The sequence below is a fragment of the Dendropsophus ebraccatus genome, chromosome 6 (genome assembly GCF_027789765.1).
Source record: "Dendropsophus ebraccatus isolate aDenEbr1 chromosome 6, aDenEbr1.pat, whole genome shotgun sequence".
NCBI classification, from domain to species: domain Eukaryota; kingdom Metazoa; phylum Chordata; class Amphibia; order Anura; family Hylidae; genus Dendropsophus; species Dendropsophus ebraccatus.
The window spans coordinates 13,149,081-13,167,798 of record NC_091459.1 but is presented as its reverse complement, the minus strand read 5'-3'; the positions used below and the strand labels follow the sequence as shown (position 1 = coordinate 13,167,798).

The 18,718-nt window shown below is 36.9% G+C and overlaps 1 protein-coding gene across 1 annotated transcript in view; it reads right to left on the bottom strand.

Annotated features, from left to right (window-relative positions):
- Positions 1-18,718, bottom strand: part of CSMD1 (CUB and Sushi multiple domains 1) — a 946,348-nt gene that overhangs the window by 571,739 nt on the left and 355,891 nt on the right. The window contains exon 4 of the mRNA XM_069973446.1: positions 14,040-14,234. Within this exon, the coding sequence (XP_069829547.1) occupies positions 14,040-14,234 (195 nt within the window). The remainder of the gene's footprint in view (positions 1-14,039; positions 14,235-18,718) is intronic.

Sequence of the window (18,718 nt, the reverse complement as noted above, 5' to 3'; positions counted from 1 at the left end):
ATTTATCTTGTCTGGGTTGTAAATACACATGAAGACGGCACAGGACAACTAATGGCCTAAAATTCAATTAAGCTCAAGACTCAATATTTCTTTTACTAATGCTATTTCAGGGGGCTAATTATTCGAAGACTATGTTTATGGGAAATGATGCATGATAGCACAATAGAAAACTTAAAAGCACCAGGAAACAATAACACTTGGTGCTTCATAAACATCAAAGTGATTGGGCAAATATTGCAGCCATACCTATTTTATTACCTGCAGGAGGCCAACTGGGATTCAAAGCTATTTTAGACAGATAAAAGCCAGGATTGCAGAGGGCTTCCAATACCCACTGTGATCAATTCTATCTATTGGCTATGTTCTTACTACAGGATAATAGCGGGGGTAGTCGGCCATCTCGTAACATTGACAGTCGCAAATAATGTTCATAATATTTGAGGCCATTGATATTACGAGACAACCGCCTTCTGGATGGAAACAGGAAACATGTTTGTAATCCCTCAGTCAGCCAAGGCATTGTACAGTAAGTGTCTAAGCTAATAATAATAATAATAATAATAATAATAATAATAATAATAATAATATTATGAATAGTGCCAACAGATTCGGCAGTACTGATGGAATTAATAGCAGCTTCTTATGTTTTCCTAGAAATACTGTATTGTCCAGGCAATAATCTATGTGAATACATAAACTATTGCAAGGCATAAGGCATAATACAAAAATAAATAAATAAATAAACATAGTGCAAGTAGAGATGAGGGAAGCAGCTGGAAATTTGTTTTGCGAGCCTCACAAATTTTTGGTCAAACTAGTTTAGATAGTTTAGATAAAACAGCCAAAAATAGTAGCTACAGTAAAGGACTATTACAGAAGGCAAATTTGTTAACGCATGTTGTTGCAAAAACGAAAAAACACAAAAAGAATTCTAAAAAGTCTGCGTCAAATTAATGCAATGTTCCTCCTCGCACTCTAAGAGCCATAGCGCTTTTATTTTTCCACCTATAGGGCTGGTTGGGGTGTCATTTTTTGCGCCATGATCTCTAGTTTTTATTAATATCATATTGGTGTAACAGAAAAATTTTAATTGTTTTTTTGTTAACTTTTTTTGTGATTAATAAAATCAGCAATCCTGGTGCGTTTTTTTTCTCCCCTGTTTACGCCGTTCACCGTGCGGGAACAATAATGTTATATTTCAATAGACCGGGCAATTCTGCAAGCTATGATATGTAATATGTTTATTTATTTATTTATTCATTTATATTTTTATATTTATAATAGGCAAGGGGGTCTTTTAAACTTTTATTGGGGGGGGTATAAGGCTTTTTTTGAAATAATTTAAAAAAGTTTTTTATTACTTTTTTTTTACACTTTCATTTACTTTAAAATATACAATCATTAGATTGCATGTACTGATCTATGCTATGCCAGTGTTATCAGCCTGAGAGCAGGCTCTACACATAGATCGCTGATCCGATAGGACAGAGGTAAGGAGCTTAGTGCAGCATGGCTGTGGGGGTCCCGATCACTGAGTGACAGATGCTAGATCTGTCACTGAGCACCTTAAACGCCGTGATTGCTGCAGATCATTGCGTTTAAGGGGTTAATGAGAGTCAGCTACAAGATCGCAGTTGACTCTCATTACCTCCGTCCCCGGACACTCATGTGAGTGGGATCGCTCTCTTTGAGGCGGTCCCACTTATATCAGGAAGCCCCGCCAGTGGCTGGAACCTATATATACATTTCTACTGCACTGGGTATATGCAGTAGGAATGTATATATACAGATTACTGACCGGAAGGGGTTAAAGATACCATGCTATTTTAAGGTTTTTTCTTTCCTTTACATTTTAATAAAAATGTATGTGCATGTTATAGCGGAGCTTCTGTCTATAAATGTTATGCATTAAGCTGCACAATATATGTATGAAGCACTACACAGTTTAAATACAGTTCACATTGACCAAACCTGTAATTTATTGTTTTTTCCCCATCATTTTAGAAATCACTTGAATGCTCTTTGGCTATTTTCATACTTAATTATGACACCAGTGATCTGACTTACAATTAACTGCCTAAACAGAGCATACAGTCAATTATTCATGCATTGGCTTTCCAATACATAATTTCATGTAAATTGACTCATGTGTATGCTTGCTGTCTGTACAGTTCAAACCCCATGACTGATTGTCCTCATGTGTTCCAGATCATTTATGTGCCGCATTTTTATACTTTACAGAGCAAAATGGACAGTAAAGGTCTGAGATTATTTAATCAATAATGCACAGTTCTGCAAATTAGTATTTATTGAGTCGATATTTTTTCTTTATATTATATATATTAAAAGGTCAAACAGCGAAAGTAATTTAAATTGTAAAAACATAACAGTATTTTCCTGCGTATAAGACTACTTTTTAACCCAGGAAAATCCTCTCAAAAGTCAGGTTGTCTTATATGCCAGGTATCGTCTTATTGGGCAGGTGCAGAGAAATCTCGGAACGACATTGGAGAATCTGCGGTCGCCGCATATGGTGGAGCTAAAAAACAGCCACATCCCTGATGTATGCGGCCACTGTATGAAGGGCAGCCCAAGCTGCTGGCACCCAGGGTATGTTAAAAGAGATATGGTAGTGTGGCGCTGTGCCCAGAAAAACACACCTCTATCACCCCTCTGGATGCCCTTGTATCCTACTAGAATTACTGTACCTCCTTCTCTGCCTCTCAGATCTCACTAATGTCTGATATTTTTTTATTAATTTTTACTCGGTGAGTATTGGAATAGGGGTAGTCTTATACAGTGAGTATATCCCAAACTCAATATTTTAACTGGAAAAGTTGGGGGTCGTCTTATACGCCCAGTCATCTTATACACTGGAAAATATGGTATATCTTACAGATAAAACTCGACAAGTACTTAGAAAGTTGAGTTTGAGGCACTGATCCAGAGTAAAGTGAAATGAGGATTCTCAAGTCACTTATATGTCGGAAAGGCTATGTTGACACAATGTTTACCAGCGTCCGTTACATAGCCGATACCTCTGTATTAGCTGCAAGAACGTTCTTTTTTACAACTGACTTGAGGGCATATTTGGGTGCCCGCAAATCAATTAGCTATTCACTTCAATGCAAAGTGCGGCCGCCGTTCGACTTGACAATGTTTGAACAGTTATAATTTCTGGACGCTGTTAGGTGGACAGTGCCTGGAAATAATAGGCATGTACATTATTTTAACGCCCGTTCTAAAGACCAGGCATTAAAATAACAATGTGTGAACACAGTAGGTGGCATTGCATTGACTTCAATGCAATGCCGCCCCTGCAGTAAAGAACAGACGCCAATTCCATTGCAATCAGCATCCGTTCTTTAATGAAATATAACATTGTGTGAACAAAGCCAAAAGATCCCTTTGGACTGAGCGGAAATTCTGCAAATATAGGTAAGTGATCCCTCTTTTAATCACCTAACTCTTGGCATGCTGCATTAAACTTTTTTTTTTTGTACATTATGAAAGAGGACCTGAATCCATACTTTATTTTTTTGCAGTGCTCTCTTTGTACATATTTTAGATAAAGAAAAATATTTTGAAAACAATTCTACTTGAATAGCACCTAATAAATATCATAAATAATAACTTAGGAAATGTACATCTTATGGGGGAGATTTATCAAAGATAGTATGTTAGAAGCTGAAGAAAACTTATATAGATGTATCAATTCGAATACACTATTATTTAAAATGACTCTGTACCCACAATCTGACCCCCCCCCCCCCCAAACCACTTGTACCTTTGGATAGCTGCTTTTAATCCAAGATCTGTCCTGGGGTCCGTTCGGCAGGTAATGCAGTTATTGTCCAAAAAAACAACTTTTAAACTTGCAGCCCTGTGCCAAACGGCCATTACTTAGAGTATTTGTGCCCTAACTTTGCACCACCCCTCCGTCTCTCCTCCCCACCACCCTCTTCATCATTAGAAATGCCACTGGCAGGATATTTCCTATTCCTCTGCAGTGAAGACTACACAGGTCCCTTAACAATCCACCCCATGTGCAGTATTCACACAGCTGATGAATAGGAGACAATCTGCCTGGGGAATTCCTAATGATGAGGAGGGTGGGGAGGAGAGACAGAGAGGTTGTGCCAGCCTGATGCACACACACTCTAGGCCATGGCAGTTTGGCACAGGGCTGCAAGTTAAAAAGTAGTTTTTCAGGACAATAACTGCACCACCTGCCAAAAAGAGCCCAGGACAGATCTTGGAAGAAAAGCAGCTATCTTAAGGTACAAGTGGTTTGGGGGGGGGGAGAGACAGATTGTGGGTACAGAGTCACTTTAAACCACTAGTCTTAGATGTTATTCTAAGTCCCACATATTCAATTTTTTGGAGTGTCTTCTAGGTACATTTGGTTTTTATCTGGTTCCATAATGAAAAAACAGTTACCCTAACGCTAACTTTTTATTTTATATATAAGTGTTGTGGCAACTCCGGCAGGACAAAAAAAAAAAGACACACACACAAATTCTATACTCACCATCCCTCCGGAGATGATCGCCGATTGAATCTCCCAGGGGGAGGGGGAAGTGTGGGAGCGGGGCCAGATAACTTATTAACACATAATACAAAGTTTATATCACATATCTCCAGTTTTCCCTTATGTCTATATGTGCCCTTTAGTTTCCAACCCACAGTCAGCAAAAATTTTAGCTGCCCATAGAGTATACTCAAACACAAAAACACTGCTGCCATTTTGAATTACTAATTAAAATTTTGTAAACAATAACATATATTTTTTAAATTATTATTTTTTCAATATATTATGTACTGAAGTCTACACTCTATTGACTTTTTCTAAAAATAATTATTGCAATTTAAAGAGTGACCTCTGCAGTAATTGTCCAAGCTTTGGTTTATATCAGACCCTGAATTACTGATCCTGACCTTAAAAGACCCTGAATTACCCATCTTGACCATGAAAGACCCTGAATTACCAATCACTTATCGAGTCCTTTAAGCATGTCTCTTTATCTTGAAAGAAGCAAATCTTTTAGCATGCCTCAGATTAAAAATAAAAAGTCAAACATAAAAAGATATGATTTTTTTTTGCCTTCTACATTTCTGCCCTTTTCTATTTCTTCTCTACAAGTTGAATAGATGCAATTAAGAAGCTTGACATTTCATAAAGCACCAGCAAGTGACATATTGTCATTGCCAGTCACATTATATAAGGCTTATCAATTTAAATAAATGAAGCTTTAGACAGATCTAAACGAACCATAGGCATATATTATTCAGGATGCCTTATTAAACGTACAACAAAGGTAGCTAGAAAGTCTTTGTTAGTGACATCTTTTGTAAATATGAATCACTCTTGCTTAGGGACAGTCTAAGATACACTTGGTTAAATACAGTGATCTATAAAGGATGTTGTTGGTTATGGAAGTTTTGATATTGATAGTCAATAGAAATTTTGAATGGCACTCACAACTTTTTTTTGTATATATACAATAATACACTGGGCCCGTTTGGACAAAATTATTGTGAAGGTCTACTTTCCCCAGGACACGTGCATGCCCATTTGTATGGTAGGTGGATGTGAAGGAATTTTCCATTGGATAACACTTAGTAAATCTTAATAACATTACCCTCTAAGGTACATGTGAACCACAGCCACTTTGGCCTTCACAACACGTTCTGTACATCTACAATGCATCATAGGGCTGCAGTTAGTCTATAAAGTAAGCCCGATTCACATATAAAGAATACCAGCTATCAGCATCTGGTTCTCACAGTAAATGATGGATATCAGCAATTATGCTGATGTCAGTAATTCAACTAGTTAATAGGGACCATAGCATTTAAGAGGTTTACTGAGATGTGTTGGCACCCCTCAAGTGTCACTGCTGGATGCCAATTAATTTCCATGGCAGCCGGAGACTTTCACTTTACCTGTTCGATTGTCAGGTAGATTCTACTAACAGAGCACCTACTCTATATGATTAATTAAAAGCTTAGCAATGGTCAATGTAATCAATTGTAATGATTGCTTCTAATAGTCTCCTAGGGTGACATAAAAGTGTGGAAAAAAATATTTTTACATTGAAATTATTTTTTTTTATAAAGTACAAATTAAATTTTGTAAAATAAATAGATAAATAAACAAACATATTGGGTATTACCTTGTGTAGAATTGTTTGAACTATCAAGATATAATGTTATTGATATTACATGATGAATGGCATGAGCATAAAAGAAAATGCCCAAATTGCTGATTCTCATCACATATCAGAAAAATGTGCCAGGCCCCCTTAGCTCAAGGGTCCTATAGCAGTTGCTTGGTCTGCCTTCATGACAGCTATGCTACCGGGTAAATCACTTATAACAAGGGATCATTCAGTGTTGGAATCATTGACCACCAATCTCTTTTAAATCCGGTTACAAACTAAACTTTCTAACCCCATAGACCTTACCCATCAGATGTCTATGAGGGACAGAGTCTATCTCTGCAAGGTCAAATTGGTGTGATTAAGGGGTTAAAAATAATGCTTAAAGCGTAACTATAAAATATTTTGACCATTCAGTTTAAGTTAGCTTAGGTCATGATAAGACTTTTTGCAATATACATTAATAACCTAAAATGAACAGTTTTTTTTTAAATACATAAGGCTGATTATCCCCTTACAACCCTCTCTGGCTCTGACTTATTTCTGCATTCCTGCTGGACACGCCCCCTCCCTGGAGATCCGTCCTGAGTGTACAGACTGTGACAGGAGGATCAGATAACAGCCCTGACACAGACATAAACAAAAACCCCTCCCCCCCTCCTAGCAGCATGTTCTCCCCCCTCCCCTCACAGAGGTGACTAAGCAGAGCTGAGGGTGTTGTGTGTGAGGAGCAGCGCAGGGGAGGAGATGGAAGGAGGGACAAGTACTCAGTGCTTCAACAAGGAGGGACATCCCAGCCATGACCCAGCCAATGTACTGCATGAGGGAGAGTGGGTGAGTCACTGAGGGGAGGACTACAAGTCCCAGTACAACACAGCTGTAGTCCTTCCATAGTACATATAACATTCACTATCAGATGTCTGCAGCAGGTGCCCCCACCTCCATGGCTGACATTATCCTACAGTGTAATGAGAGCAGATGACTGTATCTAATCCCAATGTGTGTGATACCATCTGCTGGGGCTCTGTATCTAATCTTACATTGTGATACTGTATGCTTGGGCTCTATCTGATCCTGCTATGTGTGATACATCTGCTAAGGTGCTGCTCAGTGAATGGAAGAACGCAGCCAGGGAGATGGGGGATAGGCCACGCCCTCTTTCTCTCAGCCAGAAGAAAAATTCATTTATTCTTCTGAGCCAAACAACTGGGGATATCTCAGCGAGCGTACAAGCTATCAACGCAGTTTAGGGCTCTTTTTAAAGGGTAACACGTGGGCTTTTTATTTGAGGAATTTCATTTTTTGGCTACTGAAATTAAAGTTGCGCTTTAAGTGTAGCTTCACACATAACGGAATCACAGCAGAATTCACACTGCAAGTTCTCATTAAAAGTTAATGTATGTACTGGGCCCGGGGGGGTTGTTGTGAGGGGATTAAGGGGTCTGCCGCTTACATACTTGCAGTGTATGTATTCCTATTGATCGCAGTGGATTTCGCTGCTGCCCTAAAGTAAAGTAACTGCGAGGGGTTGGGATATATATATTGTCTGCAATAAAAAGGCTTCTACTGCTGAAATATTCAACTTCACCACTTCCTTAAACACTATTCTGATGTATAATTAACTAAACCCTACTTGCTACTGCCAATCTCTCTTGTCGCTGCGTCTGGGCCCATTGGGAAATCATCTATTATTGGTTACATCAGTGTTGTGACTGGGAGCACAACCTGAAAAGATTAACAGTTTATTTGCCCTTATCCCCAATGGAATTTTCTATATCTGGCTTTATGTATTGGTCTGTTTTTTTCCCCTCTATAGCTTTGAATAGAGATGAACTTAACAGTTTGGTTCAGTAGGTTCGCTGAACTTTTCCGCAAAGTTCAGGTTTTTCCAAACCCAAACCTTAAATAAACTGCACTAAAAAGGTAAATGATTGCAGCTACAATAGTGAGACTACAGGGTTTTGCTGTGAAAAACATATAAAAATAAATTTTAATGGTAAAAACGTCGTTTTTTATTTCCCATTGATTCTAATAAGAGAAGCTACAAAAAAATGCTAAATTTAAAGTTAAGCTGCAACATAAGTGGTATGTCACTTCTTTGAAGCGTTTCTGCTTGTTCTAGGCATTAAAAAGAGATTTTGTACTATTCCTTCGGGAAGCAGCACTATTACAATGAAAAAAGTGTAAAAAAAAAAAACAGTTGGGCCTAGAACAGCAAGTTGATGGTAGAAGCAGTAGAAGAACCAGAATTCTCAGGTGCCTTACAGTTAACTTCACCCAGGAGAGCTGTGGATGTCGGCTAATGACTGTTGTACAATGACACCTTTTCTGCTACCAAGCATGGTTGTAGGACAGACCACCTGACATAACCTAATAGGTGCTTTACAGGGATAACTTCCCCAAGGAGAGCTGCAGACGCTGGTGGATCACCGGCGTACAATGACACCTTTTCTGCTACCAGACATGGTTGTCGGACAGACCACCTGACATAACCTAACAGGTGCTTCACAGGGATTACTTCACCAAGGAGAGCTGCGGACGCTGGTGGATTACTGGCGTACATTGACACTTATTCTGCTACCAGAAATGGTTTTAGGACAGACCACTTGACGTAACTTAACAGGTGCTTCACAGAGTTAAATTCATTTTGGAGAGAGCAGTGGACAGCGTGTACTGACACATAGTCAAAAAAACTAAAAGTGCAAAAGCAGCCTCCAGGTGCAAGTGCTTAACCCATATACTCCTCCCAGTGTACACATGATAAAAACTTGCTCTATAGATATTAAAAAATGAGGATTTTAGCAAACTATTTGATCAAACCGAGTATTCCATGTCACCACGTTAAGGGTCCTCCTTAAGGTGTTTTCCTTTTTTCTGACTCATAAAGTATAGGAGAGGAACAATTTCACAGCTGCACAGCTTACTTTAATACTCTTACACTATTCTCTATCGGTCCCTGATACCTAATCAACCTTCTATAACCCTCTCTAACCCTTTTTCTCCCTGCCTCTACTTACTTTCTCTAGCTATAGTAAATGTATGGGTTCAATTCACTTTACAGGAGCTGACTGCCTGGCTTCAATATATAGAGTGAAGTAGAAAGTGTGACATTGCAGGTGGTGCCTGATAGCCGATTAGCCGGCTGCAATAGATTATGGATAATCCCTTGAATCCTGGCTTTTATTGTACTGTAAAATAAAATATGTGGCCCCCATCTTAAACCAGGTTCTAACGAACTTTGCAAAAAGTTTGGTACAGTACCTTACCTAACATCTTGCACAATTCATAACGAATCTAAGTTCGGCAAGTTCAGTTTGCTCATCTCTACATTTGCATTGCACATAATTGCAGAATATATGATTTTACCGACTGTATACGAGACATACCATATTGGCTTCATAGGTAGGATTGCCTGCTGACAAAGCTTTGTAGGTTATTTATAGGTTGAAGTTCCTTGGGTCTACCACAGAAAATAATTCTGTTTGTATGTGTCCACTTTTAATTGCATCACAAACTTTATTACTTCATATACAGGATATATAATTCATAAAGCCTATTAGGTTATAAATCTATAGAATAGACACCAGGAGCAGGTAACTAGTTCCACAATCTGCTCCAAATGGTGATATGTTTTGTCTAATGTTCAGAGCCCTTATTGTGCCAAACTTTTGGTCCACCAATGAAAAGGCTTCTCTAGGACTCTGGTGGGTAATCAGGACCTCCTTGAACTGGAAGATATAAATATAATCTACATCCAAAAAAACAAGGCAATTTTGAGATATAGTGGGGAGATGTGCAGAACATGGCAGCTATGGGTATAAAAAAATATGGGACTTTGTGAAATAGGATTTTTATAATTCCACAAAAGAAAGGTTCCTTGGAAGTATTTTAACATTTTTTGCCACTTCAATGGAAAGAATGAGTATATTGAAAATCAAAACACATAATGGTAATGATAGTAATAACTATAAGAAATAAAATAATAACATCTCCTCAGAGGTGTAAAAGAAAATGTTATAAAAAAAAATACAATGAAAAGAGAATCGTAAGACGTCTTAGTAATCTATGAACAAAAAGAAAGGGCTGAATGTTTCAGCAATACTGTCCTTGATTACTGTTACTAAAGCTTTTGTCAGAGTACATGTTCGAATGTAATCAGACAATAAAATGCTATATATGATGAAGTTATATTTCCTGCTGGCTTGACACTCTGAACTAGTTGACCTTGACCATGTGTAGGCTGGAAGTGATGATTCGTGTCTACCTGGAGTGCAATAAGCCACATAGTGTATTTTTTTAGATTGGATCTCGTACCTTTCTCATGTTAATACACTAAACAAAATACAGTCTCAATGTGACCTCTCAAGGATATGTGGCACCCCACTTTTATTTCTTTATTTCCTAATTACCATTCAATATTAGACCCTTAACTACTAACATTTCTTCAAACACTATATTTTTACTAACTCTTCTTGTTATCCACTGCTTCTTCCCCTTCCTTAACTCATCTGCATTGTTGTGATATAAATACGACCAGCAGTATAAACAGTTTTTCTTTATTAACTGTTCTTTCTCCATTTTTACTATTAAATTCAATGGACTTTTCAATTGAAGACACACCCAAAGGCCAATTAGTCCACCTGACCTAGAATAATGTACCAACAGCTGTTAAACATTGTGTGAACTTAGCCTATGCAAGATTTTTTTTAAAATGTTTTTTATTTATTTTCATGCTTTGATCATAATTTAATATAAACTGCTTTACTTATGTTTTATATAGTAATATTTAAAAATTGTTAGTAATAGGCTATGTTCACACAACGTTTTTTCAGTGCAATGACTCGGGACTCGGCGGGATGAGGTACGTACTGTATAAGGGGATCTAACTGGGGTCGGGAGCCTGTCACCCTGGCATGGGGGGTGACAGGTCTCCTTTAATATATTACCATTGCAGTTAGTTAAATCGTGGCAAAAACTGACATTTTAAATAGCAAAATCGACCGCCTTTTCTCTATTTTAGACGTTGTGTGAACATAGCTATACAATGCATTGCATATATTTCCAAATAGTTTTATAGTCTCTGCTACATTCGATCTAGTTAGTCCATTTGCCAGAAATTCTGACTTTTTCTATGGTACCATTAGGTAATCTTTTAGGGGTTTAGTTTAATATTAGGCCATGTTTTGTAAACGTTTTTAAAAGTAAAATAACTTTTTTTTCAGTTTTCAGTCGTTTTCAGTCTTTAATTATTTCCATTGACGTCTATGAAAACAATGGCCGTTAGAATGCGTAGAGTAATAGCCATTGTTGGCAGTGGGTGTCAAATTAATGCTTTGGAAATTTATTGGCGGATGTTATTAAGAGTGTAGCCTTGGAACTAAACCCTCCAGTGGCTCCCAACTTGGCGACAGTCCCTTCCTAAGATAATGTGAGGGATAGGGAAAAGTACAGAACTAACAAAGTCAGACTAGCCAGGTCAAGCCAAAAGAACTTGTCAGGAACACAATCACAAAACAAAGACAAAAGTCAGATATCAAGCCAAGTTTAGAAATTCCGGAAGAAAGACGTCAAAAACCAAATCACAGAGACAAAGGGACATCCAAGGTACATGCAGAGGTCAGTAGAACAACAGGTATCAGCAGGTGGATAAATGCTAGTAAGGCTAAAGAAACCAAATCACAGGCAATGCCCATAAGCAGCTGAAGTTTTATAGAGAGCTGCTTAGTCTTTAATTAAGATTAAGGAGATCTAAAAGAATGGGACCAGATCTGACTGACCCGACACTTAAGTCTCCTAACAGCATTCACATGCTGCATAGCATGCAGATAAATAGACCGGCGTTTCCTTATGCCCACTACCCTCACAGCCCGGGGAAGTTGGGCTGATATGTCAGACGAGGGCAGCACTGCCACGGGCAAAGACAAGTTTGTTACAGAAATTTTTCTTTAGACCGTCTTTTCACAACCTTTTCAACAAAATTGAATGGACCTTTAAAAGTAGCCATACCCAAAAGAGTATCCTTTAACCTAAACTTAACATATTTTGATTTATACATAACGGCCATTTAAAATCGTTTTAACATGGCTCATAAAGGGGAAGAGTTTTTATTTTTTGTGGGTTCACTTCTATTTCCACAGAGTTTTTTTTACATTTTAAGCTTTATATAACCACAAAAACCAAATATATATTTTGTCTAGCACATTGCAAACAGAATAAGAAACTATTTCTTCAAAAACACCGAGATACAATATTCAAGGGATGCCCAGAATGACGGTTGCTGATTTTTGTTCCTTGATATGCTAATCTTTAAGCTCACCATAAAGCTAAAATGGATGTAACTCTCCAGGATACCATATTCCATTGATGGTGTTATATGGACATTCCTTTTATCTCCCCATGCACAAAATCCAACCTTCTTTTGATTTCTTAAGACCTATCCTTGTAGCAGCCTTCCATACGACCATTTTTATTGTTGTTTTAAGAAAGAAAATGTGCACTGCATAAACTTTACATTTTCTATAGAGTTTGTGAACTCATATACCTAACTGCAAACTTAGTTTGATGTTTTTATGTTAACTTTATGAGCATTCCAGGGATGTCCACAAAATCCAATCTGCTTTTAAACTTTTATTTTACATGCAAAAAATGCGGACAGTTCAAATTTTATCTATGTACATTTCTATAACGATGAGCAAAGTTATTTTTTGTATTTGTTTTAAATTACATTGTCACGTCACTACGATTATTTAAGCGTTTTGATTGTTTACTATGTCTAAAAGTTATTTATTTATTTTTGCTAATATTTGCAAAGCGCATAACTTTTATTTTATTTTATTTTTTAAACTTACTTTTGGGGTTGTAAAAAAAAAAAAAAACTTTCGAAATGTTCTCATACCATGTTCAAATGCTGAAACAAGCCAGGCCAATTCTGTCTGTGCAACAAACTGCCATTATAAGTCAAAGGGACCATCTTTGTCATGCACACATAGAACAGGAAGAAAAGTGTTCAGCCACATGTTTCACGACTTGTAATGTATTGATTGAAATCAAGAGTACAGTCTATTGAGTGACACCGCCCACTGGACTCCTTACCCCAGAATAATCAGAGATTTCAATCAACATGTTACAAGTTTTATTGAATATTTTCCCATAAAGTTATATATCAATCCTTTTAACTCCTCCTGCTCTATAGTATGATGGTGATAGATTAGATAGCATTGTCTTACTGACAGGTTCCCTTTAAGTATTTTCCTCCCATTCCTAACTTTTTTTAATAAAAAAAGAAAAAAAAAAAAAAAGTGAAGAAGTCTTAAAGAGGACCTCTCGGCACAGATTTGCCTACTAAAGGAAGCCTATGTGCACTTATTTCACCTAACCAATATTTACTTCTTACCTTATTTGTGACTTTTAGTGATTCCAGCAGAACCTGTGCTTGGTGCAGAAATTGTGCAAAAATTTACACCTGCTCCGAATGTAAATTTTTGCCTGGTTTAGACCTGTTTCAAGGCAAAATGAGGCAACACCTTCTCCTTGCATTGCTGCGCCACCCCTGCCTGGCCATCAGGTGAGCGGGGAATACAGCTGGTGTATTTCACACAAAAGGGGAGAATCTTGCCCTTTCCCATGGCACATGCCGTGGGCGCATTTTGATAAATGTCCCCCACTGTATTACTGCACTAAAATTAACAATGTATCTATATGAACTAAAGAGTTTTATGACATTTAAAGAACACTTCTGATTGCTTGCTTCTGGTTGCTTAGATTCTCAATACACTATATGAAAGAAAAACTACAACTGTTGCAAACATTACGTTAAGAATATATACAGTACTTTGTTAAAAAATAAATAAATAAGCTTATACCCTTGATAACTCTTACCTCGGCAAAATGGTGATGGAAAATCCCATGAAGCTCCATTTCCTGGACTCACAATGCATGTCAAGGTAGAATGACCCTCCAGAATATAACCAGCAAGACAGTTATATCGAATTTTGTCTCCAATATTGAATCTTGTCCCATGCAGAACTCCTTTATTAATTTCTCCCGGATTCCCACAAGTATGACTCGGTAACACTAAAATAAAGCATAACAATCAATTACTTTCTTTATACCAATTAAAAACTCAATCATATAAATTTTTCATATATTTTGTTTGAGCCATAGAATATATAAAGTAATGTGAGCATTTTAATTCAGGTAAATAAATTAGTGAAACAATAGGCCTTAATAGAATTTTCTATACAGAATATGGACTTGTATTTTATTCATAATCAACTTCTATAGGAAGAGTAGTGATTTTTAATCTTAAATTATTTTGAAAAGTTTTAAAAGTATAACTTAAGACAGAAAATTAAAAACAAAAATACACAAAATGCCTAAAAATACATTTAACTTAAAAATTAATCTAACAGTAATTTCTATCTAAATTATCCATGTAACACATTGAGTGCTGATAGACACACATGCCCAATAGCTCCGTCTACCGCTGAGATCATCTTGCACACATGAGGTGTGATTCCTGATATTGTGCTGGCCACCCTATACGAATCAGTAGACTAGAAGAGGCAATGGATACATTAGGTTGGCTATCTGAGTGGTAGTCTTAAGGGCTTATTCACACAATTCGCAACCACCGACAATTTTATGGGACGTGTGAATGCAGCCTAACACCACCTTGAAGTACCATAAGAAGTATTTATATAGCCATAAAGTATTCGAACACACATTTGTAGCAATACCATTCACTAAAATAACACACATTACAAAGTTGTATAACTTTGTAATGTGTGTTGTTAAGTGAATAAAAGTTAAAAAGTTACAGCCTGCTACTTAGGAGCTATGTGACTATTAAATATAGGTGCTTATGTCTTTATATTTTAAAGCAGCATAGCTAATCACTATAGGTACATACTGTGGGTATTATGAATTTAGGTACACAAAGTTATCCATTCACAGCAACAAGAAGAAAATTTTCCGGCACAAAGTCCATAAAAGGCTGAACTTTTTTTTTTTAATCCAGATACAATCACAACATGGATGGTATAAAAAACATCAACGGCAATAAGGTTTTGATCAAAGCACCTGTCAGGGCCGTAACTACCAGTGTAGCAGCCATAGCTGCTGCTACAGGGCCCACCGCATCAGGGGGCCCCATTGCCGTCTCCTGCAATACATCAGGCCCCCTGAGCTGTCATTATTTGTAGCACCAGGTGGCCGATTGAGCCTCCCAGGTTCTGCAAATGTCCCTTTAACTGCAAAGACTCCTGACAAGCACTTGCATTTATGACTACACTCGATGCTTAGTGGTCAGTCGGGGGGCGGGAGGGCAATCAAAAGTTTGCTATGAGGCCAGAGATTTCTAGTTATGCCCCTGGCACCTATATTTAATAGTCACATAGCTCCTAAGTAGCATGCTGTTCATGGGGAAATGTATATTCACAGTGATCAAGGCCTTATGGCTGAAACGCGACTAGCGTGAACTTTTTTTTTTCCCCACCCATTATGGAAGCAACCTTTTTTGGAATTCATGCTGGAAAGTTTTCTTCTTGTTGCTGCCTGAAGGTCTCCAGGTTTATTCCTATTCACATCCAAGACCGGCATATCAGCCCAGATACGGAATATGGATCAGTGTTTGGCATGATTATGGTCTGCAGCAGAAGGCCTTTCTTTGCCCTATCGATTCCCACCCTGTCTTCTGCAGTATACTGTTTGATTCACCTATTTTTATACTGTTGTTTCCATACATATTTTAACCTATTAATAACATTTGATTTTGTACGGATTTATTTTTGGGAATACCTATTATGAACATGTGTAGATTTGTGCCATCAGTTTTTCCCTCCTTCTAAACCTTTCCCGCCCTTTGTAATCGCTTTTGTAACAAGAAAAACGTGAAATGGCAAAAGGTTTGTCAACAGTATACAATGAGATGCACTGCTACAAACAGGCTTCAGGTATAGTGGTACTGCTAACACAGGAATACTCCCAGGTTCCCTCGTTCACACCAAGCTAAGGTCAGACATATCATACGTAATCCATTATCTTGTTCACCTTGCTTAAACAAAGCAATAAATCCCCCAAACGACATTTTGTGTGATGGAAATAAATCAGTTGCTGTACCCCAGAGTAGTCCCAGATTTATCCTGTTATGTATCAGTTTGCAATGAGACAACACTATTAATTATTAATATATCCCTGGGAAACCTAGTGTTACTTGCTTACATGGAACTGTACAGCGTTAACACAGGGCACCTCTCCAGGGTCATGCATGGGAATGTGTTCTCTTTTTCATCTTTCCTCCTAAAATAATGGCTATGAGAAATACATCTATTACCAGTAACATTCAGACGCAAAATGTACAATATGCCAACTTTGTGATTATGTTGATTTTATTATTTTATTTAATGTTCTGCAAAAAAATAAATAAATAAAAATATATATATATGTATATACATATATATATACACATATATATATATATATATATATATATATATATATATATAAATTTTTATTACTATTATTATTTTTGTTTATTTATTTTTTTTATTATTATTCTTATTTTTTTCAGGTTAGCTGATGAATTACTAGTACTAAAAGAAGAGGAAAAAGGAAATAGAAAATGGACTGCATGACAAAGATTATGTAGAAAAATTATAACAATACTTTATTAAACACAACCAAAAAACTAAATTTAAAATTTTAATTTTAAATTAAAAAAAAAATAAAAAAATTTAAAAAACATATAAGACAAAAAACTACACATAGCCTTAAAAGGTTCAATGTATATGACCTCCTAGAAAAAAAAATATATAATAATAATAATAATAATAATAATAATAATATGACCAGGGAGCCCAGATCGATCATTGTCACAAATGATACCAAATCAGATTACAGATTCATATGCAGCAAAGCTAACAAGCGGCAAACAAAAGTGTAAGTGCTATAGGATGACAATAAGATGACCAGTGTAATAAATATAGAGAAAAAAGAGAAAATACACAAAATATATAAGCATAATACAAAGGTATAGATGGCCTTTAGCAATGTATAAGGTATATGACATGACAATGGTTCCCAGGAGGAGGTGAATGGAGCTGAGTCTTGAAAAACTGGGTCCTGGGTTAACTGATGAAATACTGTACAGTGTATGTGTCCTTTACAGTGGTAACATGAGAAGATCTATTTATAAATGAGGCGTGACATTGCAATACCATGTTTTTGAATTATCTTAATAGAGGCAAAATGTACAGCTCTTTCTCTATACTATGATTTCACAAACTCCCCAGTATAAGGTTACTTTTTTTCCTAAATAAGAGCGCAAGTAAAAAAAAAACAAAAATAAACAGTAACCAAAAAAGCCTGCAATACTACACAAGTTGGGTATCTTTATAATCGCACTGATTCGAACTCCACCCAAAAGGGCCTGAAGTAGAATAATATACCAAGAACCATCATTATAATGACGGATGCCCAAAACGCGAAATGACTGACGTCTTTTGGAACTCAAAATGGTGGACCTCATTTTAAGAATAGAAAGAAAAAAATGTCATGTGAACATAGCCTGCAAGTTCCCCTAGGGGACTATTAACAGCATAAACTGTCCAATGCAATGCCATTACATAGCATTGATCAGTGTTATCTGTGATCTTTGCATAGAGTCTGCCTGAAAAGATCGAGGATCTGACTGCAGGAAGGTAAATATATCTCCTTCATCAGTAAGGGAAAATGTTTGGGACCCCCATAGTCTTACAAATGGATTAAATCTGTCTCACTCCTTGTATTAGGGTATAAACCCACACACCGTATACGCAGCAGATATGCAACAAAAACGCAGAGGATTTGTTGGTACAGATTTGATGCTGTGTTCAGTTATTTAGATCTAATCTGCTGCGAGTTTGCTGCGAGTTTGCTGCGTATCGCAGCAGCAAATACGCTGCATATACGGTGTGTGGGTTTATACCCTTAAATTACTGCTTCACCAAAACCTCATAAAATATTAGCATTTAAAACATATAATAGATAAAAATGTGTAAGTAGTAGTAATACTGTAGCTGAAACCCATGCTTTAGGAGTTTCATTGCAAAAGTTCCTGATATTGTACGCTATGTTCTTTGAGGCAGTATTATCAGCGTGAAATAAATGAGTGTTTTGCGGTTTAAACTTCAGCTTACTTGTTTTGATTTCTAATTTATGTCACAATCAGCACTCATTTAAGTTGCTCATAATAATCTTTATACTAAAATGGGGACTAATCACCTACCGAACAGGATATCTAGCTTTATAAATACAAAGTTTGCTATATCTTTATATAAAATGCATGCAAAATAATATTTAAACACATTGCTGTTTCAGTTTTAGTAACCCAGCATCCCAATGGATATGGATACACAGAGATACAGATGACTGTCACCATCCCTATATTTAGTCTCAGTCTACAGGATACAATAGTGACAATTATTGCCAGTGGTGCTCAGAACGAAAGGCAAGGAATCCAGGATACAGTAGTAAAGATGAATGAACGTCACTCACCGGAGATGTGGATTGCAGTTTTT